Genomic DNA, 27,599 nt, shown 5'->3' with positions numbered 1-27,599 from the left:
TAGCCAATCAGCACAGGTTCTTCCTCCCTCCATAGTGTCCAACCTCTTATGCAACTCATCATAGGCCTTTTATTTAGCCTTCACCAACTCTCTCTTTACCTTGTGCCTTATCTCCTTGTACTCTTGTCTACTTTCTTCATCTCTTTGACTATTCCACTTCTTCTTTGCCAACCTTTTCCTCTGTACACTCTCTTGTACTTTCCATTCCACCACTTGGTTTCTGTATCTCCTTCCCCTGCCACCACTTTGCAGTCTCCAGTCTCCTTCAGAGTGACCCCCCTGCATAGGATATAATTGACTTGTGGGCATCTTCATCCACTCTTGTATGTCACCCCATGTTTCTCTCTGATTCCTTAAAATTTTGGTTATATTACCAATACTATATAATTAAATGTCTAATTGTCTGAGGTTACAAATGTATAAGGGATGGGGGAGGAAGTGCTAAAGTACCTGACCACAGAGTAGCAAGTGTGTGGGATTTTAGATGTTCTATTAGGGTCTACAGAATGAAGAGTATAAAGGGGAAAATTGTCTCACCACAGGACCTTAATAAAACATATGTCAATAGAAGTTTTTCCAAAATAAGTATGTCCACAGTTAATTATTTGGCAGATTTTGAAGAACATCTTATTCCTGCTCTTTTCAAACATGATAAAACTGTTCTTTTCAAGCCATATAGTGTCTCCAGTGATGGATGTGATGTATGCTTTAGATAGAATTAAAAAAAAAAATCTTTGGTAGTTCATTATATTTTGTTTACGTTATTCACTTTTCTAATGACATTTCACTTTATTTTTATAGTCATTTGTCACATTCCCTCACTACCCATGCTTACTGATGCCCTGTTGTTGTACTACCTACTGATACAGAGCCGATTTTTTGCTAAATATACAATATTTTTAATATTTTAAGTGGACAGTTGTGCACACTCAGTTAAAAAAGGACATTTTGGTATGGTGTAGTTTAGACCAGTGGTTCCTAAATTCAGTCCTGAAGGACCAATGTGGCTACATATTTATGTCCCATCTTGTTTCATCTTGTCATTTTACCTTGAACTGATCTGATTGTTTAATTAGTTGATCTTTTATTTTTTTTATTCTTAAAAAACACAGTAGTGTGAGATATACATTTATAATTAATTTAGAAACATATGCATTTTTGCCATAACATTTGTCGCCATTTTCCTATTAATTCACCTATTGCTACCTTATTTGCATTCTCATAATGACAATTAACAATGGATGAAGTAAACACCAGGACAGACAACACACAGTGGTGGAAGGCTCCAGCTACTAGAGCTTCAGATCCACTAGTTTGCTCATTAGTAAAAGATGGCCAGGATGAAAATCATGATAAGAATGATGAATATCTTAAAAATACAGATAAAGACCTGAAGGTATCTCCATTTAACACAGAAAAACCATCCATCTGTTATCCAACCTGCTATATCCTAACACAGGGTCACAGGGGTCTGATGGAGCCAATCCCAGCCAACACAGGGCTCAAGGCAGGAAGAAATCCTGGGCAGGACGCCAGCCCACCACAGACACTGAAAATACTTACTAATAAAACTTCAATTTTGTCTTTTTGACAAAGTTTTTTTAAGTTCAATTAAAAGTAGAGTTAGTTGGGATGGCAGCCAGGACTGAACTATTGGCTTAGATCACACATTGGTTTATGTAAATGGAATGTGACCTGTTAATGCTAATTCCCACTTACATTAGTGTTATGGGATGATCTCTCAATAAAGATTGGTTCCTATGATTGTGCTAGAATAAGCTCTGTATGGCAGGACCCATCTAATAGCCATGGTTTGAGATGCTGAGTTATTTTAAATCCATCCTGTAGAATGTTTTGCAAGTCTGTCATTTCATCTAATATGAGGAGTGTCTGATAGGAAGTGAGACTATCTGGTAAGAAGTCATGCAGCACAATGCTCTTTTAGGATTTCTTAATATAGTCTCCCTGAAGGTGAAAAGTGTTCTGGAATCTCCAGATGCCCTTTGAAAAAAATGAAAATTCTTGTGAGTCATATCAGAAATGAGAAGGAACCAAATCTGGTGAAAAAGGATGTTGGGGCAACAGTCTGAAGATGCATTCTTGCCATATTTCCAATGTCATGTGCACTCTGTGGGGTGGAACATTGTCATGATGAAAGGGAACAACTTTTTGGCATGTGTTTCAGTAATGACAAGCAGGAGAAACAGTTACAAGGCTGACAGTTGGAGGGAATTACAAACAAGGCCTGTTCTACTTAAAAAGAAAATGTCACATACCTGATGTTAATCCTTCACAGAAAGGCTCACTTCCCATCAGACACACCTGGTAGTATAGAAGATTCTAATAAACATTATGTCATTGTAGATAGGCTATCTTATTAAGTTTTAGGAAATTTTTTATTTTCATCTCAAATCCAAAACATGTTGCTGCCACCTAGTGTACATGTTCTTAAAAAATCACTGTCAAGTCAGCATTGAATAACTGAATACTTCTCACATCCATTCATTTCCTGCACTCTTTCTTTCCATTCCAGCACACCTAGCCACAGTCTGTAACAGTGGCAGCAGTCCAATCCAGTCCAGTCCATCAAAGTCCATAATCGTACACACTCAACACTCAATGCTACATCATTTCAGGATATTTTTATGGGATGAGGGAAAAAAGTGACTCAAAAGAAGAAGTGTGAAAAGTTGCTGTTTTTTTTTTAACTTCAGTTTCAATTTGTTGAACTCAATCTATTGTCTCTTGTTCTTTATTAAAAAAATAAATAAATTGCTGAGTGTTTAATGCATTACAATAAGAAGTACATTTTGAAATCTGAAAAAAAAATCACTGTTATTTTAACAATATCATCACTCACTTCACTAATACTTAGTCGTGTTCAATAGCTTTCTGCTTCTCTATTAACCTGAACGTTTTTTTTTTCTTTTGTTTTTGGTTAGTAAAGAAAGAGTTAAAAAGAAGTAAATTACTGTATATGTAAAATATAGGAAGAAATGTGCTTTTCTATTTATCTATTTACCTATTTACGTTGTACTTTTCATAAATTTAACAAAAGCATATTACAAATTTTTGGACTTCTTTTTACAGCAGTATCAAAGTGTCTATCCAACCCAAGACAGTGATTCTGCACTACAGAATTATATCCTTAACCAATACAAATCAGTCTGGTCTTAGAAGAAGAGCTCCTACCTGTTGTTTTCCAGTAGCACATGTGTGGGTCCTCTTGTAGAGTTAGTTATCCAGGGTTCTGCCTACACTTTTTCCAAAGGAGCAACTACAATTATAATATCAAATAGCATCGCCCTGAGATCTGACTTTAATTGTAAACAATGGGTAAAATCTTTTTAAAAATGGCTTAAAGCTGATGTCACATTTCATGACTTCTAATATGTATCAGACTCACTGACTGTTGTTGCTGATCTTGTCACTGGACCAGGGCAGTTTACATGACTAAAAACCACAGGGCATGTTAAAGTTATTGCCTGCATGCCAATTTTTGAGCACGTGCCTGTTTTCCTGACAACCAACAGTGTGCTGCCTGATGGAGCCAGCACTGTACAAAGGGTTAACAGGAACAGCAAGTTCAGCTGCAGTCACCCTGCTTTTCTTTTCTTTTTCCCATTCTGTCATATAATATAAAACATCAGCCTGACAAGCTTCTTTTGTGTTTGTGAGGTCCAAAACACTTACGTTCCTTGTTTCTTGTCACTGCATAATATGACTTGTACTTCCCAGCTCTTATGCATAAAAAGCCCACCACTAAGACTAAAGACAAAATCAATTTTATCAGGCTGAGTCATGAACTATTTGGAGTGAGTAACTTGATATGTGAGACTTGATGCTCGGCTTGACAGGAGCACACCGCCGACTGCCTCCAACACGCAGAGATTATGTAAAAGAAGGCTATGACTGACAATCACTGGAATAAGTTGTTTGATGTGACAGGGCAACAACTTATCACAAACTAACTGTAAAATACTTGTATATGATGTAGCAGTAGAGGTTCTTTTCCACCTCTTGAACCCACAGGTACCACGACAAACACCAGGTAAAAAGTCAATAATTATTATTTATTATAATAATAATGTGCACCAAGCACCACCACTCCACTATTCTCAATAAACAATCAATACAATTAAGCAATTAATCCTCCAACTCCCAGACACTTAGCCACCCTTCCTCCCAGCTCATCTCAGTGTCTGGGCTTTCCCAGAGTCCTTTTATACCCCCTGACCCGGAGGTGTTCCTGCCCCACAGTCTACAAGTCCTTATCACTTCCGGGTCAGGGTAAAAGTCTTTCTCTTCAACCTGGAAGTACGTCATTTCTCCTGTTCACGTGACCAGGACGTGCTTCCAGGTTATAGGGCACATAAGAGTCCATGAGCCTCCCTACAGTGACTCCCTGTGGTCCCCAAGGTATCCAGCAGGGCTGTGTATAAAAACTACAAAGTCCATGAGGCCATGAGGCACATCCATGCTGTCGGGAGAGCTCCTCATGGCGGCCTGGGGATGAGGGCCGGAAACTCTTGCCGGACATCCATCACAATGATTTTATATATCTATATTTTAAACAAGCAGATCTCATTTTTGATCCATCTATTTTTGTCTTTGTTTACTCAGAATAGGATCAATGGGTGCCTTGTTGGAACACTTGTTATTCGCTAGGAGCATCCAATATATTAACTTAAACATGTAAATTCCTGAAACATTCACCTTATAATTGGGTGAGGGGATTTCAGGCTGCAGGATGTGCTGCAAGGCAGGTTTGGTAAGACACTGATAAGGTAATAACAGACTCCCCATCAGGAACTTTATCACCATGCCATTAACACAGTATTTCCAGAATGCAGTAGAGAACACTGTGAAACAATGATTCCCTGGGTACAGTATCACTTGATTGACAAAGGCTGACAGCTAATTGACAAGCAATAGGTATGGTCCCCATTCTGGATTTTGCTAGAATGATCTCCTCAAGGTAGTCTGGCCCATTCAATTCAAACTATTCCTTGAGGATCGCAGAGAAAACTGGTGCCAGACTTCAGGAAGGACTTCCTAAGGAGCTTTACAGCAGTGTTTCTCAACCTTTTCTGTTGTCGTGGCCAACTTTTTCCGGTGTAAGTCTCTTCGTGACTCACCTTAGGGGGTGATCCCATGGCGAACTGAGCACAATCAATAGAGCATCTCCCCTTGGTGAATTGAGCGCAGTGACCCAACATGACTCATGACCATTACAAACAATAGCAACTCATGGCCCACCAGTTGACAAACACAGTTCAAAAGGATACATTTGACTTGGTTTGGGTAGACCACTTATCAGCTTGGAGTCTGGAGATGAGGCAATGCAAAGGCTGACTTTTAGTAAAAAGTAAAGCTACAGTATTGAGGAAGAAGAAACTGGGGCGAGAGAGAAGGTGGTATAGGCAGAGCAACTGAACTTTTTAGGAAGGCTCAGAGATGCAAGTTTGTTGTTTATTACTGTATTTTGTACTTTTCATCTATTTTTCTATCCATTTCTTCCCTACTACACTTTATTTACAATAAAGATTCCATTTTTATTTTTTTTAAATAACTTTGGCCTGTTTTGCTTTAATTCTGGTATTAGGAACAGCTTGACTGTGTCCACTTTTGATCACAATCGTTGTAGAAGTGTTTTATCTTATTTTGTGGTTCTGGTTAAAATCTGAAATATTACCAAATGTGCAGCACCCTGGCCTTAGTTTGCAAGCTTCCTGTTTTAAAGGACACCTGCTGTATCCCTGGTGTACCTTGAAGAAATCAGATCTGATCTTTGTGGTTTGCGTTTGGTCACATTTACTCAGCATTTATGCAAAATAAAGTCTCAATGAACTAGGATACACTATAAATGATTTTTCCTCTTTTAAGTTGTGAGAAGTCAAGCAAAAAGACACCTTTTATTGGCTAACTAAAAAGATTACAATATGCAAGCTTTCGAGGCAACTCAGGCCCCTTGATGATTACATCTTGCCTGAAGAAGGGGCCTGAGTTGCCTCGAAAGCTTGCATATTGTAATCTTTTTAGTTAGCCAATAAAAGGTGTCATTTTGCTTGACTTCTCACTGCATTCATAATGGTTAACGTGGTACAACACCCTAGTACTTTTTCAAAGTTGAAATACTTTTCATTAGATAATCTTATATAAACAGCATTTAGCAGCAACAAAATAAATTACAGCTTATTAAATGTAGACAATTTGCCATGCATATAAGCAATAAACACCTACAGAATCAAAAGGTAGATACCTTTTTTTGGTTTCTTTTAATAAAGTACAGCTTGACGCCACTGACATAAAATTCTCAAACCCACATAAAAGAATTCAGAATCCAGGTGATCTGATGCCTATCCTGATAGCACCATGGACAAGGCAGGAACCAATTCTGAATAGAGTGTCAGTCCATCGCAATACCTACTTTAAACAAACACCTCTACTTAAAAAAGCCAAAGTCAGAATTGCCAGTTAGGGCTAAATTGAAAATCTTGTATAATGAGAGAGACAAGTGTGAGTACCTGAAGAAAAAGCCACGTAGACAAGGAGAAAACACCTTGCAGGCAGTCATTTTTGAACCCAGGATAATGGAAGTAGTGTGGCAGCAGTTCTAACCACTGTGCGTCCATGCTTCTTTACCTCTCACACAGGACTAATAAATGCATTCATCACGCATTTGAAATTGTTTTTCTTACATGAAAATTACAAAAAAACAAACCAAGCCAGTATTTATTAATGGTATTTAATGTTCCATTTCTAAATCTGACTAGAATTACTGCTTGCACTGTATAGCTGATACACAATTATGTGTTCATCATTTCCCCTTTTACCTAGTTGTACCTTGAGTGATGGAGATAAAAAGATCACATATCCTTTAGACCTTCTATTCATCCAGCTAACATCCTAGCATTAACCAGGATTAGACAGTAAATAAAACTGGATGAGTGACCGGACCATTTTAGGACATTTATTCGGTGAAGCTTAGTGCTGATTACATGTACTTAAGGAGCAGCAGAATGGTGCAGTGCTTACTCACAGCCACAAGAGTATTCGATTCAAATTTTATTCTCTGTCTCTGTCACCTGTCCCTGTCTTTATGGAGTTTGGAGGCTCCAAGATCACTTGATCATACATGAAGATTGTGATGTATGTGTAGATGGATTCATACATTGAAAGCTCTACCTGGACAGTTACCTACCAGTTTACCGTGACAGATCAGCAGCACATTTACAAAAAAGTGCAGGTGCTACACCAATGCACTGATCAAACTCACAAACCCCTCTACCCTCACCCATAACCAAGGACCCAAGGCACTTGAACACTCACAATTTTTAGGCAGCTGCTTCTCTCCAAATGCAAGTTTTTCCAGCTAAGACTTATGACTACCGATTTAGAAGTAAAAAACATCATGTCAACTGATGTGGTCTGTGCTAGAGATGAAAATTTGATTAGGTCAAGAGAACAACATGATCCACAAATACAGAACTACCCAACCTGCCAAAACACCATAAGATGCCCAGCTTGATATCTGAAAGGACCTTTAAATCCTACCAATGAAAATCATGAACAAAAGAGGAGACAGGATGAATCCTTGGTAGAATGCAACACCCACGCTGAATAGACTCATAATATCAAGAGTCCAAACTCTCAATTAAAAACAACAGGGACTCAGCTGCCATTCATGACTCTGTGAAATAGCAGGTCCATGGCTCGAAATGGATGTTTTTTTAAATAAATAATCGCAAAAGGAGGGGGTGTGGTAGTGTGGCCAGAGCAGTTCCTGGGCGCAATACGGGCATGGGCATTTCTGCAATGAAGTGCACAGGTGCATGATTGCCCATGTCCATACTTGATGCCAGGAGCTGCTAATTGCCACACCTGTGCCATGTCCCCATTATAAACAGGAGGAGCGTGAGTGCGGAGGGGGGAAGAAAAGAGAGAATGACGGAGGTTACGGGAGAAGAAGGCTGGGGAATTGGAGAGCTGGTGCAGGAAAGATGCAAGAACAGGGATGCTGGAGTAATGGCAGGCAGACTGGTAGAGAGCACCTCGCAGAGTGATGGCTCACCCAGGAAGGCAGTGGGAGTTGAGGAGACTTGGAAGGAAGAGTCCCAACATGAGCGCCCTGAAAGTCTCGGTCTGGCGTTATGGCTGTATGTACCTAGGAGATGGAAGGATACCAGACCAGTTTTTAAGGTAGCTGCACCTACTGAAAGAGGCGACTCCTGTGCTGCCAGGCCTGAGAAGGATAAGCAGAGAAGAAAAGCGAAGGCACTGGATATTTAAAAGAAACTGCTATAGAAGTTGCTATAGGTATATTTATAGACTGCTATAGATGTTGTTTTTAACCTCATTTTAAAGGAATTATTTATTGGATTTTTAACCTCCACTATTATTCACCCTGTTTTTTTGGATGGACATATTTGAAGTACTGCACTTTGGACACTGTTCAGATTTATTTTTGTTTTAATAAAAGCTCTTGCACCATTCCCTTGCTCAGTTTCATTTGTCCCCATCAGACCAGCTCATCTGGTTACATTTCTGACAGTGCTGAGTTCCAGAGGCTCCCAGAAGAGAGGTGGGAGCATGGAGCAGGACCTGCACCATCACAGATTTCAAGTATCTATGCAAGGATACAAATCTGGTTCACAGTTCAATGGCAATGACAGAATTCACATTTCTCCTATATCTTAGGTTTAATTACTGGATTAGAAGTCTTTTCCAATACTCCATCAAGGGTTTTCAGAAGCAGGCAGCAGAGGAAGAGCCCCCATTAATTTGACCATTTTCTCTTGTCCCTATTTTTAAAAATACAACTTTCAAGGCAATATCTATGTTTTCCATGGAATACTAAAATGGAACGATAGCCATGGAAACATACATAATGTCTATTGTTTTAAATATTTTTGTCTGGATTTCATCCCCACCTGTGGGTTTTCCAACATACAGCTTTGTAAACACAACAATGTTCTATTTAGATAAATTAACTCAATGTGAATCAATGCTTCAGACAAAGCCTTCTGTGAGAAGACCTCAAATTTCTGAGGCCACATCTGAATGGTATCCCTTTTTGAAGACAACATTTTCACACTGGATGACTTTCCACTTACCCTTCCTGAGTCTTTGATTGGTTTGGCAAAACATGAATAAAGCTGCCTAAAGGCCTTACCAAGTTCCTTCTATACACAGGCCTTTACCTGCCTTAACAAGATCCAGCTAAGTTATCAGGGGTTCTGTGTTCCCCAAAGTCTTGGAGATCTACAGTAGACTATCACAGAAAATATCCATTGACAAAAAGCAGATTTAGAGTCATCAAGTAACCCAGTATAGCAGACACCTTTATAAAGCTGGAAAAATCCCTTTTGACATACATGACAAGCAGAAGCTTCAAGAGTCATCTAGGTGGGTACTAACAGTCATTGTTAAAAATAAAATTGAAGCAAGCTTGGAACACAAATGATTTGACATTTCTGTTGGAAAATGTTTGGAGTCCGTAACTATTTATATTTCTGAAGAAGACATGGATTTTATTTCATTCTTTCTTTCTTTTGGGTTTACCTGTTTCCATTTGGTATGGGTTTCTTTCTTTTGAATCACCGAAATGTTCTTTTTGGATTAATAGCACATTTTTTCTTTTAAAAACCACCTCATTACTCAAAACACTTTCATTCAAACCACTACCTCTCCCCAGGTTCGCACCTTTTAAATTAAAACCTAAAGACTACAGTAGTTGTTCGTGGAAATTAAAAACCGTCTTTTACATTCCAGTTTTAAGCCTACGTCATGATTATGTGGGACGTTTTAGAAAGGCCAGGTGACAGTATAAAGGGTGTCACCACTTTCGGACCTGAGTAGTGGCGACTGTCATTGACCTGTACTTGTGTCTAGCATAGCAAATGCACTTGAGAAGCATGAGATCACATTGGCTGCCATGTACGCTGCTGCTGCTGCTGCTGTGGGCACATCCGGGCACAAATGCAAAGAGACACAGGATTCGGAGCTGTCTCCGGCACAACATCTCAGAGCCTTTTCTTCAAAAAATCTTAAACAACTTGAAAGACTTAGAGGAAGTTATTGTGAGTAAAAAAGGACCAGACACTTTCTGATTAAACATACAGTATCTGACTCAATAGGTCATAGACTCAAACCTACTTACTTCTAAAATGATTTCATATTTTTTTCTTATATACACTTGCACTTATGGAATCAAATTTTTCATGCAAGTAAATGTTTTTATTGTTTTTAGTATGGATTAAATCGATATTCTATTATTTTGATTACATGCATTTTAATGTCTAAAGACATGTTCGTAAAAAAGCTAAATTTAAAGCAAATATTCATTCAAAGTGTTTGTTTTATTCAGGTGGACATCAATATTCACATAAGGTTGATACCTGAAATTAACTGGAATTTACGGGTAAGTAGTTAATTTTTATGTATATATTACAAATCTAATAGATAGATAGATAGATAGATAGATAGATAGATAGATAGATAGATAGATAGATAGATAAAGAAAGGAGTATATACATGAAAAGCTTAGGAGTGTATGAGAATACCAGTTTCTGGGGAAAAGTATTGATTATATCACCTTCTCATTGTATATTGTGCCATGAAGGACATTTAATCCAGCTTTATTTGGTTTTGATTTTTTTAAACATTATTGAGTATATATTATGCAAACATTTATAAGAAAAATTGTCACATCATATTTTGGAAGTACCTTCCGTTAATGGCCTAAGGGCTTGCATTATGATTATCTCACTTAAAAATTCAGATCACTGAAGCTTCATTAATCCTTATTTTTTAGTTTAGCCTGACAATGTTATTTTGGAGATGTGTTGGTTTTTCTCTTTTAATTAAATACAAAGGTGTGTTTATAACATATTGCATTTATAGTTGTGTGTTACACATTAAATTAGTTAAAAATAACATTTTTGGTTGCAGTTGCAGCAACAGCTTGCATCTTCATGTGGCTAGAGATTATTTGTTCTTTGTTATCCATTTAAATCACTTAAATGTTGCACTAAGAATAATGTGTAACTGATATGTTATATGTGGGGTATTAATATATTTCAAAAATTGGGCAGATATAAATTTCAGTTTTTTCAATTTATTTTATTTGCCATTTATCTATTAGAAAGATGAAATGTAATGTTTTTACTCAGAGCACTGCGATAAAAGAAAAATTGAATGAATTTAAAGGCATTTAAAGATAATCAACACATTGCCCTAAAGCTCATCATTTTTCATCAACAGAATAAAATTGGAGTTTTCGCTATAAAAGATTTACTGGATTTCTACCTTCAACAAGTTCTCAAGGCAGACAGTCATATAGGAAAGGAAACAGCAGAACTGAAAAGCCACTTATCAAGACTTCAGACAACTGTGAAAGACTGCATAAAGGTAAAAAATGCACAGATGTTTATTGTTTCCACAGTAGACTGTGTGTTTTATTCATTTCTGTTTCTGCTTAGCATGAGTGAAGTTGCGGGGAAAGGTTAAAATGCTATCACCAAATACACAGTAATATGAAAAAGAGGGGTTAAAATACCACACAATATGACCAAGCTTTGTAAAGTTGGGAGATAAAAGTAATCTATTTATCTACCTATCAATCAATGACATAGTACCTTTAATACCTGTTTATTATGTATATAGGTTTTTTTAATTACAATTTATTTCAAATAGAATGCACTTCATACACAGCATATCTGTCTGTTTTACCTTCATCTGTATTCCTGTTCACTGCTTCTATCATTCAAGCTTACAGTATGTGTTCCTGACAGCCTTTTATGCGCCTTCCTAGGGTCACTTTTGGACCAAGGCAGGAACATCATCTGAAACAAAGCCTGTTCAATGTCATCTTCTCTACACTGCCTCCTGGTGGTCTCCAATAGCTTACAATTACATTTAAACATCTAGGCACCAAAGAGTGTCCTGAGCTCTGCAGATAGGTTAAAGATAACCATCATTATCCTTACATGCACGTGTTTGGGATGGGGGAGGAAAACCAAAGTATCTGGAGGATATCCCATACAGAAATGGGAAAATGTACAGACTACACATAGACAAGAAGTCTGCGTGGGATTCGAATCCAAGAGACGCTCTATCAGGCAGCATAGCGAATCCACTGTGCAAATGTATGGAGGAATATTTCGGACAAAATTAAAAAAATAAATGCGCAAATAAATAAAAGTACTGTAAAATGTGAGCATAAATAAATAAATGTGTCATGAAATGATTACCTAAATAAATAAATATGTCATGAAATGAGCGCATAAATAAATAAATGTGTCACGAAATATGTTTTTTGTTGCTTAGGCCTATTTATTTATTTAATTTTGTCCGTAACATTCCTCCAAACCATCATGAAATACGACTTGAAATAAAACTGTCACTTTCACTCATCAAAGTTGAGAGGGTGGGCTCTAACACGCCCTCTAGTTATTGATTGGTGAATCGAAAGCACAAGAATTAATTAGAAAAATGCTTACTACTGCCGATGAAATGGATTCTGCCGAAGATATTACGTATTTCAGAGAGAGAATTGAAGAAATTACAATGTTGGCGGCCCTTTTAGATTCCGATGTAGTTTAAACTATTTTTGAAAATATCGAAGAACTGGTGGAAGGGACTCGACTACACTCCAGTTCAGGTGACGCAGTTCCCTGCTCTGGACGTCCATCCTTTGACATTCCAGCTGAATCAATAGAACACTTTCTGTTATGGGGTTTAAAAGTACGACAGATTGCAGATCTATATGGTGTATCGGGGATGACGATCACAAGGCGAATGAGCCAGTTTGATATACGACTGTATTAGTTTAGGTACTTTGACATGGAATGCCCAAAGCAGCGCCAGCTAATATTTTGATCTGAGTATTTGTCCCTTGTTTTACGAGTATAAAATCAGGTGCATATTCGCAGCTACTTTTTCAAACAACTCTGATCAGTGGCAAACATTGCAATTTCTTCCGATAAATGTTCAATCCTCTCTGTGAAATACGTAATATCTTCAGCAGAATCCAATTCATCGGTAGTAGTAAGCATTTTTCTAATTCGTTTTTGTGTTATCGATTCACCAGTCAATAACTAGAGGGTGTGTTTGACGAGTGAAAGTGACAGGTTCAAGTCGTATTTCATGATGGTTTGGAGGAGTGTTACGGACAAAATAAAATAAATAAATAAGCAACAAAAAACATATTTCGTGACACATTTATTTATTTATGCTCTCATTTCATGACATATTTATTTATTTAGGCACTCATTTCATGACACATTTCACAGTACTTTTATTTATTTGCGCATTTATTTATTTATTTTATTTTGTCCGAAATATTCCTCCATACTAATGTAATCCATTATGCCTGCGTGTATAATATAAATATCAGACAAATATGATTTTATATAAGGCAAGATAATTTAGCTCAGCCTTTGTTTATGTATGAAGTATCCAGTATTATAGCTGATGAAAAAACACTGTTAATGAGAAAGGAAGTAACTTAAAGAATGTCTGAAATCTGAATATGAACTAATACAGACAGGCTCGGCTGTGCTGGCTTGTAGTGCTGGATGGTAAAGTGCTGGGTCAGTGGTGAGATGTGGCGATTCATGGTGTGGACCTCAGCATATCACGTACATACAGTATAAGGGATTTGTAGTCGAGTGCAGCATTGTAGCCACCTTGCTCTCTACAGAAAGGTGCTACATAAAATCAGCGCTGGTCAAAACCAATAATGAAGCTTTAAGCAAGGGTCACCCCATTAAATAACACGGAAGTAACAATCACAGATTTCTCCGTTTAATATGTTGCTAGCACACTTGTCCACCTTGTTGTTAAGAACCTGCAATTGGTAATATGATACATCAAGGAGTGGAGGTATGGTAGGGGGGTTCCACCTTATTCATAGATGCACGCATTTATATTATATCAGGGAGAGAAAACAACTAAACGGCTCCTCTAAAATGATGTCACCTAACGAGCTGCCTTTGTTGCTTAATGGGTTGAACGGTTCTGCATAAATTATTAGTATACTGTTTGTGCTGAAGTAACTACATGGAACAGATTTGGGAAAGTATTCCACAGGAAATCACAATTCACAAACCATATTCACCAACAGTAAAGGAGTGAATATTTTAAAGTAATAAAGAACATGAGTCTGAAATAGTAAGAAAATAATTCAGGCATGTGGGTAAGCTACCCATGAATGTGAATTAGATAAGTTTGGTGAAAATGGATGGATGGACAAATGGATAAAAGTCTTTCAGATCTTCAGTGAACAGAGACAACACAGAATGTGGAAATGCTTTGATGGTATTTGTAGATGGTTTCTTATTTTAATTGTCTGAGTGTGTAGTTGGTTTTTTTTGTGATGCTGTTGCTACAAAATTATCATCAAAGATGATAATTAAGGCTAAAGTGATGTTTTAGGGGGCCATCCCCATACCACGAAACTAAACACAGTTCATAAGATATAAGCTAGTATGAAGAATGTGTTTCCGCCCCCAGTATAGTTTCTGTTTAATGTAAAAAGAGAAAGCTAAATCTAGTCAGGGCACAGTATTTTTATTCCATTCCTAATGTGTGCTTCCTGGGTATTGGCTTTTGCGTGCCATAAACTTGCCTACCCAGTTTGCATTGCAATCAAAGTTCAAATTAAAGAAATTAAGCAATGCTCATAATAGCAGGTACCAACAATACACACAAAGGGAAGGCTATTGCACGGAAGATCTTCCATGATGGTATGAACGTAATGATGGAAGGGGCATCATAGATATAGTTATACAGGTAGTGCCAGAGTAGGGCAAGCACAAGTCATAATGAGATAAATAAGGCAAGAGGCATGGAGAGTCTTTGAGATACCGAGAAGGTCATCCAAAGAATAGCACTAGTTAAACTTGCTTAATCCAATGTTAGAGTGCATGCCAACGCCAGTCACAACATGGGAATCAACTGTGAAGGAGCCTTAAGTCCATCACCACACTCATGCTCAGTCACAAGACTGTGGAAAGGGAATTGCCAGACAAAGAAAAAATGTGCAACATGGGGAGAATTCCAAGGAAGGATGCCAATCCAGTGTCATGGGGTAGAGAGGCAGCAGTACCCTGTACTATCCCTCTGTGCCCAGTCTGTAGATGCACAGTGGGTGTACAAGAGTGTTTGGATTCAGAGCTGTGTAAATGAGTAGCAGAATTTTGGAGACAATTCTATAATGACCTTGAGGTCAGTTTTCATGATTCGAGTCAAGATTCAACTTGCAGCCCTTTAAACCTGTTGCAATATTTTAACATTTAATGCATAATGCATTTTAGTTATCTGAGAAATTAACGTTTTTACCTAAGAAAGTAAGTCACCATCTGAGATATGGCAATGCTAGTTGCATGTGGTGTTTGGGACAAAAAAACAACCTGAAGGCTCCTTAGCACTTTTATTATATTTGTGAACTTGGAGAGGCATCAGCTAACTCTTAAGAATTACCCGGGATAGAGGACAAGGACCCACCTGTACTTGCTGCTCCACTGGCTTTCATAAGAAGACACTGGCAATACCATATCTTAGCCCTATAGTTGCCATAAGAGTCCTATTAATCTTTGTCTTGATAAAATACCTCCAGATAGACAATGTTTTTAGTGAAAATTTCAAACCTTGCCATTCATTGCTGAGGTGTTTCACTTGCATGTTGTTGAGCATCAGCATTGTGCCTCTTCATCTGTGTCATTAGCATGACGTTGTTGTTAAATGGCAGCATTTGCTGCACACAGGTCTTCCGTAGTGAGACGTGAGGTGCAGGAAAGTGCTGAAAAAATGTAAGAGTACATGCATATGCCATCTAGTGGCTGTGGCTGCGCGTGAGCAGAGTGCTCCATACACATACAGTACATACAGTTTATATACAGTGTGTCTAATAGTTAAACTCTGGCAATACATCACAAATTAAAAAATGATGAGTGCATCAGATATGTACATTTTTTCCTAACAACCCTGTAGTGGAAATAAGTGGGTTCAGAAAATCTATTGGTTATTGGGTTTAGTATATATTAGAGTTCACCAATATCATTGTGTTACAGTTTAAAAGGTACAATGGTGATGCTTTCCCATTATTGAACCAGTGTTCCTTTAACTTTTGAATATGACATAGTACTATAAAAAAGCCTTGATCTTTTTGATTATTATTTATTTGAAGTTGGGTGTCTTTGATGATTTATATGCTATCATGGTACTGATTCTAGCTATTTGAACTTTATGTTAGCTATGACATATATGGTTTAAGGCAGTGTTATGTTCTGTTAGAAGCAAATAGCAGACGGCAATCAGAGATGTTAGCAATAGTCTCAACACACACATTATCAATTCTTTTATGAAGTAAAAACATTAGAAAATTAGTAACCAAAACCTCTTTCTAACTCATTTGTTTATTTTCCCTGAATGCACTACTCTAAGTCATCTCTTTAAAGTATGGATCTCCTTACTGAGCCTTGATATGTTTTATAACACAACGGTGATGGTATCCAGCCAGTGCATCATGCATCTGGAAACAAACAGTGTTTACAGTTTTAAAATGGCCAGGATCACAAGAAGTGATAACATCAATGAAGTAACAAAATAAAAATTAACAATGTGATGAAACAAAAATGGCAAAAAAATGAAACAATGATGTATCCTGACAGGAAATTGAAAACTAATATTTGCTAATTGTGGACCATTGAATAGTTGGTACTGGATTTTGAATTAAGCAAAGTTTTTGAGGAAAGTCAGTGCACACAGCTGCTCTTGTGCTTATTATGCAGGCTGAGGTGCCAGGCATTTGCAGTAAACACTACTAGGTTCTCAACAGCAGTCTTTCTCGACAACCATTGAAAATGTTGAATTTGTGTAACAGACCAACATGCACTAAACACACAAATGCTAATGTAATGATAACATGGAGACGATCCTGGAAAATTTCAAGGCCATACTGCTAAGTGGAATTTTGTAAGTTTTTCTATAGAGGACTGGCAACAAAACCTGGCTTCTAACATGATATTACAAAGTATAAATCAAAGGTTTCACCCCACTTACAACTCATCTTACTTGCCAGTGGGTCTCGCTCTCTTTTTATCTTTCTATCTCTCTCTCTCTCTCTCTCTCTCTCTCTATATATATATATATATATATATATACAGTATATATACACAGTATATATATATATATATATACATACTAGGGGGGGAAGCCCACCTGGCATCCATCCCCCAGTTGCAGCCAGTCCGCCACTCGTGTTGTGAAAAGGGGGGCTTAACGCACCCCAAGGAAATGCGGTTGCTCCTCCGAAACCCCCTCTTAAACGGTGATACAATGGGAAAAAAATACAGGTTTTTTTTACCTCCTCTTTGCTCGATCAGCTGCTGGCTTCTTGCTGCCGCCGTGTCACATGATCTGCTTTGAACATTTAAAATCCTGTACAGCAGCTGTCCTAATCTTTGTCTTTTATTTGAGGCCCTAGGTGTAGTTAAATCTCTTGGCACTCTTGGTTAAGTCTTGTCTTGCGGGACGTGAGTTCTTGATATTTTTTAGTTTATAATTTAGAAATGGAATAAGAATCTGAAAATCTAACAACATGACATTAAACTTTGATAAATTCTGAAAAGAATGATACCAAACATATATATGTAGGTTTTAAAATAAGCCCGATTTAAAGTGTGACAAAAAACGTGACATAAAAAGTCACATGAAATCGTTGCACAAAATCATTGGACTTTTAGGCTTAGGATTTTATATATATAGAGTAGATATATATTTTGTAGAAATGTTCCTGGAAGATTTTGAGTACCAGTGCAAGAAGCAAGCCACAAAACTGTGTAGTAAGGTTGATGGCTGTGCATGATAAAATGCTAAAAAGTAGTTTCATTATATATTTTTTCTTCTTACTATTTTTTGTGAACAGTAGGGGTCATCACCGAGTCCCCAAACCCCAGATACACAAGACCCAATACAACTCCAGGTTCAATAAAATGTATTTTTAATCCACACAGCTCAATTAATACAACAATGACAGCCAGTAAACAGCTTCAAGACACGCTTGCTCTCTTTTTCTCTCTTATCCTTCTACAGTTGAGTGTTGCCTGCCGCCTCCCAACTTTGACTAACTGAGGTATGGCTGGAGGCTCATTTAAGTTGGAGCCAGGAGTACTTCCTGTGGCATGTCATGGCTTGTTGGAAGCACTTCTGGGTCATCTAAAAACCAAGTAGATCCTCCCCCAGCAACACCCTCTGTTATCACGTAAGGACCCCTACAGGGCTGTGCTTCCAGACACCAATTCTCATACAGCCCTGTGGGTGTCCAAATTGGGACTACTTGCGAGGGATGCTACCACCTATTAATTTGGGGGGTGAATTGCTCCCGGCTTCCAGATCTCACAAGTCCATCCTTTCTTCCAACCACTCAGCCAGGATGTGAATTTTAAGGCATCCTGGCCGGGTAGTGTCCACCTTCTTGATCCTGACCGGGATGCCCATCCGTCCAACTGGGCACCAACACTTAGAATAAAATCCTATTAGTTGTATGTTACATGAATGTATCATTTGTCTAATGAAAGTGTGAGGTGCCAAGTGACTAAACAGTTTCTAATATAAGTCGATTGTGGTTCACGTTCACACATTTTCACCAACTGCTATATCTGAAGCAACAATCTAAAATATTTTTATTTGGAATGTAGGGGTGAATTAGACCAGTGGTGCCAAGTTCGGTCCTGGAGGACCGCTGTGGCTAGAGGTTTATATTCCCAACCACTTTCACAATCAATCAGTCATTTAAATTAATTGTTTAATTAATTGGGATTTTATTTCTTCTCTACTCTTATTCTGGATGCAAAAAGGCACAGCAGTGTAAGATTTACATTTATAATAAACTTAGAAACATTTGAATGTTTGTCATATTTCTTTTTTCTCATTTTCATTTTATTTCACATTTTTTACTCCCTTAATTGCATTTTTAGAATGGCAATTAACAATGGATGAAGTAGATACGAGGACAGGCAAAACACAAAATGGCGAAAAACTGCAGTTACTTGAGGAAATGACAATGGTGATGAAAATCTTAAAAATAAAGATAAAAATATGAAAGTAACTCCATGTAACATATAGAAATGCTTACTAACAAATCATTACATATCTCATTTTGTGTTTTTGTAAAAACAGAGCTTTTTAAATTAAGTTAGGAGTCCAATTAAAAGTGAAGTTAGTTGTAATGAAAACCTGTAGCCACAGTGGTTCTCCAAGATAGCAATTGGGAACCATTGACTTAAACCACACATTGAGTTCTGTTCACTAAATTTTGACCTGTCAAGGCCAAGTCCCATTTAGCTAATAGTTATGGAATGACCTCTTAATGAAGGTTGGTTCTTGCTTTGCACCTCCTGATGATTATGCTGGAATAGGCTCTGAATGGCAGGATCCGTCTAACAGCCATGGTCTGAGATGTTGAGTTATTTTAAGTCCATACTGTAGAATGCTTGTCCAGTTTGTTGTTTCATTTAATGTGAGGAGTTTTAGATGGGAAAAGAGCCTATCTAGATGTCCAGTTTAGACTTTTTATAAATACAGAGACTGGGAAATACCATGTTGTTTAGTTAAGAGTTGAATTAAAGGTGAAGTTGGTTGGGATGAAAACGTACAGCCACCAAGGTCCTCCAGGACTGTACTTGGGGACCACTGAATTAGAATACCCTCAATAATGACAAGGACTCCAAAATATACAAAACAGGCAGATTTATAAGATAGCTAACCACAAAAAGAAAGGTAAGCGCAGGGAGAAATCAGAAAAGCAAAAAATAGAACAAACATCAAAATGTACAGCCTATCTAAACTTTCCATCGTTGCCATACAACAAAGATTTCTTAATTCACTTATCCAAAGAAGTAGCAACAAATACTTCCCTTGTCATATCCCGTTTCCCTATCATTAACTCGCTATATAATCTGATCACTGACCTCTTCTGGAATCTTTGGTTGTGAAGTGGCTTTAAACTGGATTCTGACATAAGGGATGGTCCTACTCCTGCACCATTTAGCCATCAGTGACTTTCACATGATCATGTCTGCAGAGCAGTTCTCTTACACTTCTGTCCTCTTACGGACGTGATCTTCACGTCTGATATGGTGTGCTGCACACCATCAACCTGAAATTCTTTGAACCTTTAATCAGCCGTCCATTACCTCATTCTTTCTTTACAAGGAAGGTTGTGCAATCTTGACACTTGCTGCTCTCCATGCTGTCTAGTCCTGAGGGAACATTGCCCACTTTCTCTCACACCATCCTTCTCTGTCATTTTTCTGGGTGCACCTGCTTCTAGTCACAGTAGGGAAACATATGCAGGACGTACACCTACTGATAGTGCCTTTCCTTTTGCACTGGCATGACAGCCTCTCTTCCCTTGGACCTTGCTGGGTCCTGTACCTACTCTGTGCCACTCCTGCACAGAATTCAGTAGTCACCAGGCCATCCATCACAGTACTTATAGTGTAAATTGATGAATGGATTGATTCATTCTGTATCATTATAGCTGTGGGTGTAAAAAAAAATCAACTGATTAACTGATGATTTTATAAACTTATTTCACCTTTCACAGTAAACAAAAGATATAGATTTGAAATTTAAAAATAAATTTGTATACCAGAGTTATACTAAAGGGAATACTCCACCAAAAATTATATTCTCGAATATACTACTCACCACATGTAGTTTGTTACGATGGTCTAGAAAAATGTTTAAGCTCACATTTTTGAGGAGAATGGATATAACAAACATTCAGATAGAACGTTACCCAATGGTGACCAAAACTGGACAACAGCAACCAACAACTTGTGATGCACAATCTATGTATCAAGTCATTCAGTCATATGCTCATACTAAAAATGCTAAAATACTGTTAAATAAATAATTCTGGAAAATGAAAGTAGTCCACAGACAGGAAGCCTGTTCACACAGGGTTGCGCTTTTATTTTTATTTTCCAGAGTTATTTTTTTAACAATATTGTAGCAAAAAATACATGCATTTTGTATGTTGTTAGCATAAAACTGGATGATTTGGTGTGTAGATTATACATTAAAGTAACATGAGTACATTTTAATGGGCATTTTTAGATTATTTGCTGTTGTCCAGTGTTGGTCACCATTGGATCCCAATCAATCAGAAACTTTGTTATGTCCATTTTCCACAAAAACATAAGAGTTAAAGATTTTTTGGACCTCACTACAGACTACATGGAGTAAGAAACAAATCAAAAATATCATTTTTGTATATATTGTGTATAATGGCAATTCTTGCTGTCCTGTTTATTGAAATGCAGAGGATATGATGAACTCAGAATCTTGAATAACACTGCATTTTTCTTTCAGTTCACTACACCTTCGAAAAAATATAACACAACATATGGGGAGAAGATTACAGACATGAAGAAGAATTTCAAAAACGTAAGTAAGGTGTCATGTCTCTGGATGACCGCTATTTTTTAAAGGACTCTCAAGTCAGGTTTTAACTATGTTATACTTCTCTCCCAGACAGATGAATTGATTTCCAAGGCTGTTGGGGAACTTCACCTGGTGATAGAAGGAATCCACCAGTATACTCTTCCACGGAAACTCTGATATGCATTACGAAGTTTCATTGTCTTTTAGCTAAGAGAAGTTCTGAGCTTTGTCTTGGAACAGATGAAGTTAACTTTTTGGTTAAATGAAACCTAAAATACTAGGTAGTACTTGTGGTACAAAGAGCTTTCTTTGTGATCAGAAAAGTTAACATGTTACATTCCATTTCCTGTGGAAAGGTTTTAATGTGTTTTAACATTACTTAGAAAGTTATAATATTTAATAATTATTTATTGATGGTTTTAACTAGTATTGCTATTAAAATTGTTAACATTATAGTAAATTTGTGTTGTTTTTTTCTTATTACAAATGGAAGAAGCACAATAATGTTTCCTATAAAGACTGGAATATATTTTGGAATGCAGTAGTTTTTTTTTGGTTTGCCTTGACTTTCAAATATAATGATAAAAAGCAGAATAAGATTAACTTACTGTAGGAGGAAAGCAAGAATGATGAGGTAATCCTTTAGCCAAACAGACAGACAGCTCCTGAAAAAACAAGACACGAAAGTAAAAGACCGCCCACCTAGAGTTTTATAGTCAACACTACTACGACTTCATCTATTTTCACCTTTATTACCCGTCATCTACAACTTCAGAAAACGTAGACCTTTGAAAATGCTCTCCAGAGAAAATGTAGCCTCAAAGTTGTAAATGTGGAAGGGCAAAAATGCAAATATTTGAAAACGTACACTATAAATTTGCAATCTGGTTGGCTTCTGTTTATTATGTGACCCTTCTCTGATTGGAACCCATTCATTACAGCATCTCATTCCCCAACTGGTCACACTTCACTGAAGATAACATATTCCTTTATGGCGGGAGTAGAACAGTTGCTTTCCATGGTGCTTGTTGCTTTACTTACCTGTATGCGTCTAAATTGTGTTTTTTGTATACAGTTTGAATACTGCATGGATGTGCAAAGAGCAAATAATATACCAGTCGCTGCTGTTTTCTGATAATGTAGATGGCTGCGTTAGCACACCTTAGAGGAGTTCCACCAATGTGTTAATGCCCAGTTTAGGTGAGCATCCACATCATAAACATTTTCAGCCATTTTAGTATGGATGGAAATACGTTCCTAAACAATGTGAAAAGCTAGTATGGAGGAAGACCATTTTTATTTCAAACTTAAACATAGTAGTGTAGACATAGTCAAAGACTGGGACAATGTGAAGGCTAGTGTCAGAAAATCTCCATTGACAAGTATTTGGGAACATTGATGTTGACACCTTGTAAAGTTAACAGCAGAACTGAATTTATTAAATGTTCTAAAGCCAGGAAAAACTGAGCCAAGCAAGAGATAATCTGATGACTTTGGCTGAAATTCACGACTCTAGCAGCTATTGAGATTTTTGCCCCCTTCTGTTATCTTGTGAGAGATTAGCATAGAAGAGAGGATTGCAGGTGTCAGGTTGTACACCATTTGACTGAATCTTTCACACTTCTTAGGCTTTTTTGTCTTGATTGCTGGGAATGATCCATTACTTGTGCTGCAGGATTCAAAGATGAAGGGGGGATAATGGATATGACCATGTGATGAATGTTTGTCACTTTGAAACACTACAAACATAATCCGATTATCAGCTCTTCTGATGTTTTTTGGAGAAGCTCTACCATTTTGATAATAAATGACTTATCCATCTGTGTTTGGTCTTTTCCACCTTTTTATTTGTATGTTTTAGCATGTCTGTTATTCAGTGAATCTGTTTCCTGTCTTTGTTTAAAATTGTTACAATTTCATCTTCTGCTCAGCACTGAGATGTTCTACACTCATTTGAGAGCTGGTTGTGTAGACAGGTGCTGATGTGGACTGCCTTAGAAGGAGGTGGTGAAGCAAACGTTTACAGGCTTTTCATAGTTTTGCTGTTAGGCTCCACTTTTTAGGTCAAGTATAGGGGTCAGCAGGGCTTTCCACAATAAATTCTTCATAATTTTGTTCTTGTGTGTGTGTCACTGTTGCTGCCTAAGACAGGGTGACTTAGATGGATGTTTAAAAATAGTTTATAATTTTATGCAATAGATAGTTTTAACAACAGCATATGAAGTGTAAAAAATTGGACAAAACACTTTAGTGCCTCACATGCAAAGTAAATGTAATTGTTATGCAAAAGGAAGAATGAAGTCTTGACTGCAGCAATATGTGGGCATCAAAAATTCAGAAAAGTGCTTCTTACTGATGGTGAAGTGGTGATTTGAAAGACTCCAATGTTCAGGGAGAAGGAACCTCTATAAACAAAAGGAGCTTTGTATTTGTCCAAGCACTGGGTATGATGAGGAATGGCTCAAGTGTATTTGTAGCCATTGCACACAGTATAACTCAATGTAATTTAGATGTCATCAGTCTACAAGTGGAACATGAGGCAATATTACAGATAATGCAACACAAAGGAAGTATGTAGAGATTCATGACTGGCAACCAGTGTGGGACAGTACCAGTCATTTAAAGCAGTGTTTATAAAAAGTGCTAGGTTACACGTTCCCAGTTACTTTAGTCTTGATCACCATGTTGTACACAAATGTTTTGAAGTCAACATTGTAAAAAGAAACTGTGAGGTAAAGGAGAATGAGAGCTAAAGGAGAATCATTATCAGAGTAATAGGACATCACTGGCAACATAAGGTCAAAACTGATGTTGAAATGATTTAAAAAGATCATCCACAGGAAGATGAACAGTACGTTGGGAAGAAGCAATATGCTCAAATGTTCTTGATGAAAAAGGAAAGATGAGAAATGGGATTGAAGTTAGGGAGAGCGGAGAAGTAAGACATGGCTTCTTTATTTAACGACTCATGGCTGGCTTGTGAGCAGCAAAAACATCATTTAATAATGAAGCAGCTAAAGGTAATTGTTTGTAATTGTGATCTTATTCAAAGCCATTCTGTCATGATCAGCAGGTACTTAAAAAAAAAGAAAGGAAAAATCTTTACAAAATGTTCTGCTGAGTCAGTCAGGTTTTTTTTTTTCTCTTTAACAGCAACAGGAAGGAAAAATGTAGAATACTGCATGTAGTGTAGAACGCCTTAACTCAGTGGTTCTCAACCTGTGGGGCGGGCACCCCTAGGGGGGCGTGAAGTAACAAAAAGGGGGGCACAAAGATGTGAAAAAAAGAAAACAAGAATCAAAAATCTGAAAAAAACATCTGTTGAAACCAAAACAAATTAACTTAAACTACATTCTGATACTAGAACAACGAATATAGAGTTAGATAAACGTCGATAAAAGTTAAGTAGGTATAATAAAATATGCATCTACATTTCAAAAAAATGTTAGGGGGGGGACGCGATTAAAACTGTTATGAAAACTCGGGTCGCAAATTCTTAAAAGTTGAGAAATGCTGCCTTAACAGGTTCTATTACCAACCTAAAAATAGAAGGTTAAATGGCAGATCTATTTAAAATTTGCAAGAGGTTGCTTCACCCCCAGCTCAGTGTGGGCCTCCGGTTAATGAATCTGTCTCAGATATGAGTATTGTAGAGCCCCTGTTGCAAAAAAAAAAAAAAATTAAAAAGACAATGCCGTGAACACATCCAGGAACTCAACACATGCATGAAGTTTTCAAGATGCAGTTGTTGCTAAAGCTGCACCTGTATCTGTGAAAACCTCACCACAAACAGCCTCATTACTACTCAGAAGGAAAGCAGGCAATGTCACTATGATATGTCTAAGGTGGTGCCTTCAGGTTCAGCGTACATGTAGACAAAGTTGGTATCTGATGCTGGGCAGGTAGTGTGGTGTAGTAGTTAAAGCTTAGGACCTCAAACCCAGACAGAGGTTGTGTGTTCAAATCCTGCTATAGTTCTCCAAGTAAAAAAACCAAAAAGAAATTTGACCAATTGCATCATAAATGTTGCAAGTTCCCTGAATAAAGGCATCAGCCATATAAGTAAATGTACTAAAGCAAGTGAGGCACATGTATGTGTAGACTACCTCAGTACTATCCATTGACAGTTTACATCAGACAGCTCTCAGACTTGTAAAACCTACTCACCAATATGATCATAAAGAATATAAATAACACTAAGTTTAACTAAGTTAGATCAGTTAGTTAATTGAAAATGAGTGTCACAGTTAACAGGACCTAGTGAGACGGCCACATTAACATTTCTGTGCTACTTGCTTTTCAAAACAGTATGAAGCAACTCCTGTCATTCAAAACAAAAAGCTTATAACAATACAAGTACATGATATTTGCCACCCCCACTATCTAGCAATGCACCTCCACAAAGAACGAGACCCGTTATCATCTCATCATAATGTGAATAGAGCTGCTTCTGAGTGGGATGGCTTGTTGCACTGCAAACTCATCTGTACCAAAGTATGCTTTCATGGAACTCAGTTAATTTTAAATTCTGTATATTATTTGACAAGGCCCACATGACTCTAAGGTTTCTGTTAGCAATTTTGTTGCACATTACAGTCATGCTAGGTTTTTCATTGAGGATCACTCAATTTTGCTGAGCTTTAACAGCAGACTTCAATAGTTGCTCAGTCTGTAGGCACAGGGATGTGCAGCACGGCTTTTCTTAGCACCAATGTCCTTCTCATTAATTTTAAAACTAAATGTAAGTCTTCCTCAAGAAATTTTTAAAACAAAATCGAAAACAAATTATGAAGCAGACACTACACTGTGGTTTAGTTCTTTATTGGAGTTGCCTAAAACTCAACACCTTTGCCATTCTGTCAGCTAGACATCTGAACCTTTACTGAAACTACCTTGAGTCAGCTAACGGTCCTGCGGAGTCCAGTGTGAACAACAAGAGTTTTTTTTTTCTTTTTTTTTTTTTTTTACTGTGAATTAGACCAGAGCTTCTTGTTTGTATGATGAGGATGTGAAATGTTTATTTATTAATATTGCATATTTAGCTGATCCCTTTATTCAGGGAGACCTATAGTACAATTATCTGCACGCATTTTACAGTTGGAGCAAAGGCACGATAAGTGACTTATCAACATTAAACAATGTGTCAGAAGTAAAAACTGAACCATGTTGTTTAAAATCCACTGCTTTTCCAGTGCCACTGTGTCACACTGTCTTTTACGTGGGTTTCCTGTGACTTCAAGATCTGTTGAATAATATAAACTCCGGGTTTTGTGTCATGTTCTAAGCAATATTTCCTTAGAGTGTAAGTTTCCTTAAGGTTTGGTTGTGGGTGTGTGAAAAGATCAGTGTGATTCTTAAACTTCAGGTGCTAGCTTTGTCCTCGGCATCAATCTGATTCACTATGTGTAGCCTTCGTGATCATTTTCTTTTCTGATATATTGTATTGTTCGTTTCTAATTGGGCACTATCATTTGAGACAATATGAGGCAACACAGCCTGCACCTGGCACACGGGATGTTAACACAGCTGGACTTTAAGTAAAGGTGACTCATGCAACGAGCATTGAATTTTCAGAACTTCAGTCTCACATTGTGGTTTTGATGAAAGACCATTCAATTTTTGCCCAGTTCAGGTAGTTCATATAGGAAGATTTAGATGAGAACAGGTCATTCAACCCAACAAAACTCACCAGTCCTATCTTCCAAAATAACATCAAATCCAGTTTTGAAAGTCTAAAGCTGCAATGTACTTGATAACTTGCTCCATGAGTCTCTGTGTGAAGAAAACCTCCCTGATGTCTGTGCGAAATTTATCCTTAAATAGTTTCCAACAGTGTCCCTGTGTTCTTGATAAACTCATTTTAAAGTAACAGTCTTGATCTGCCGTACTAATTCCCTTCATAATTTTAAACACTTCAATCATGTCTCCTCTTGATTTTCTTTTGCTTGAACTGAATGAGCTCTTTTAATCTTTCCTCATAGCTCATCCCCTGTAGCCCTGGAATCAACTTGCTGCTCTTGAGTTGGAGTGTTTGCCCCTGATATGACATCTAATCATCACATAGAATTTGCTGTGTTTACAATAAGCTATCTTGTAAGTATCTAGCAGTATTCTGTTTAATATGTTTGTGCAGAGTAAACAGG

At 37.4% G+C, this 27,599-nt stretch overlaps 1 protein-coding gene across 1 annotated transcript; it reads left to right on the top strand.

The window, feature by feature from the left end:
* Window positions 1-7,947: 7,947 nt before the first annotated feature.
* LOC120538617 lies at window positions 7,948-21,633 on the top strand. The gene is made up of 5 exons (XM_039768003.1): window positions 7,948-8,202; window positions 10,370-10,423; window positions 11,266-11,412; window positions 21,385-21,459; window positions 21,547-21,633. Exons 1-5 carry the CDS (start codon window positions 7,948-7,950, stop codon window positions 21,631-21,633), a joined length of 618 nt encoding a protein of 205 aa, XP_039623937.1.
* The last annotated feature ends 5,966 nt before the right edge of the window (window positions 21,634-27,599 follow it).

Source organism: Polypterus senegalus, chromosome 11, assembly GCF_016835505.1.
Source record: "Polypterus senegalus isolate Bchr_013 chromosome 11, ASM1683550v1, whole genome shotgun sequence".
Classification (NCBI taxonomy): Eukaryota; Metazoa; Chordata; class Cladistia; order Polypteriformes; family Polypteridae; genus Polypterus; species Polypterus senegalus.
The sequence above is the reverse complement of the archived record's forward strand: the minus strand, read 5'-3'. Positions and strand labels throughout refer to the sequence as shown.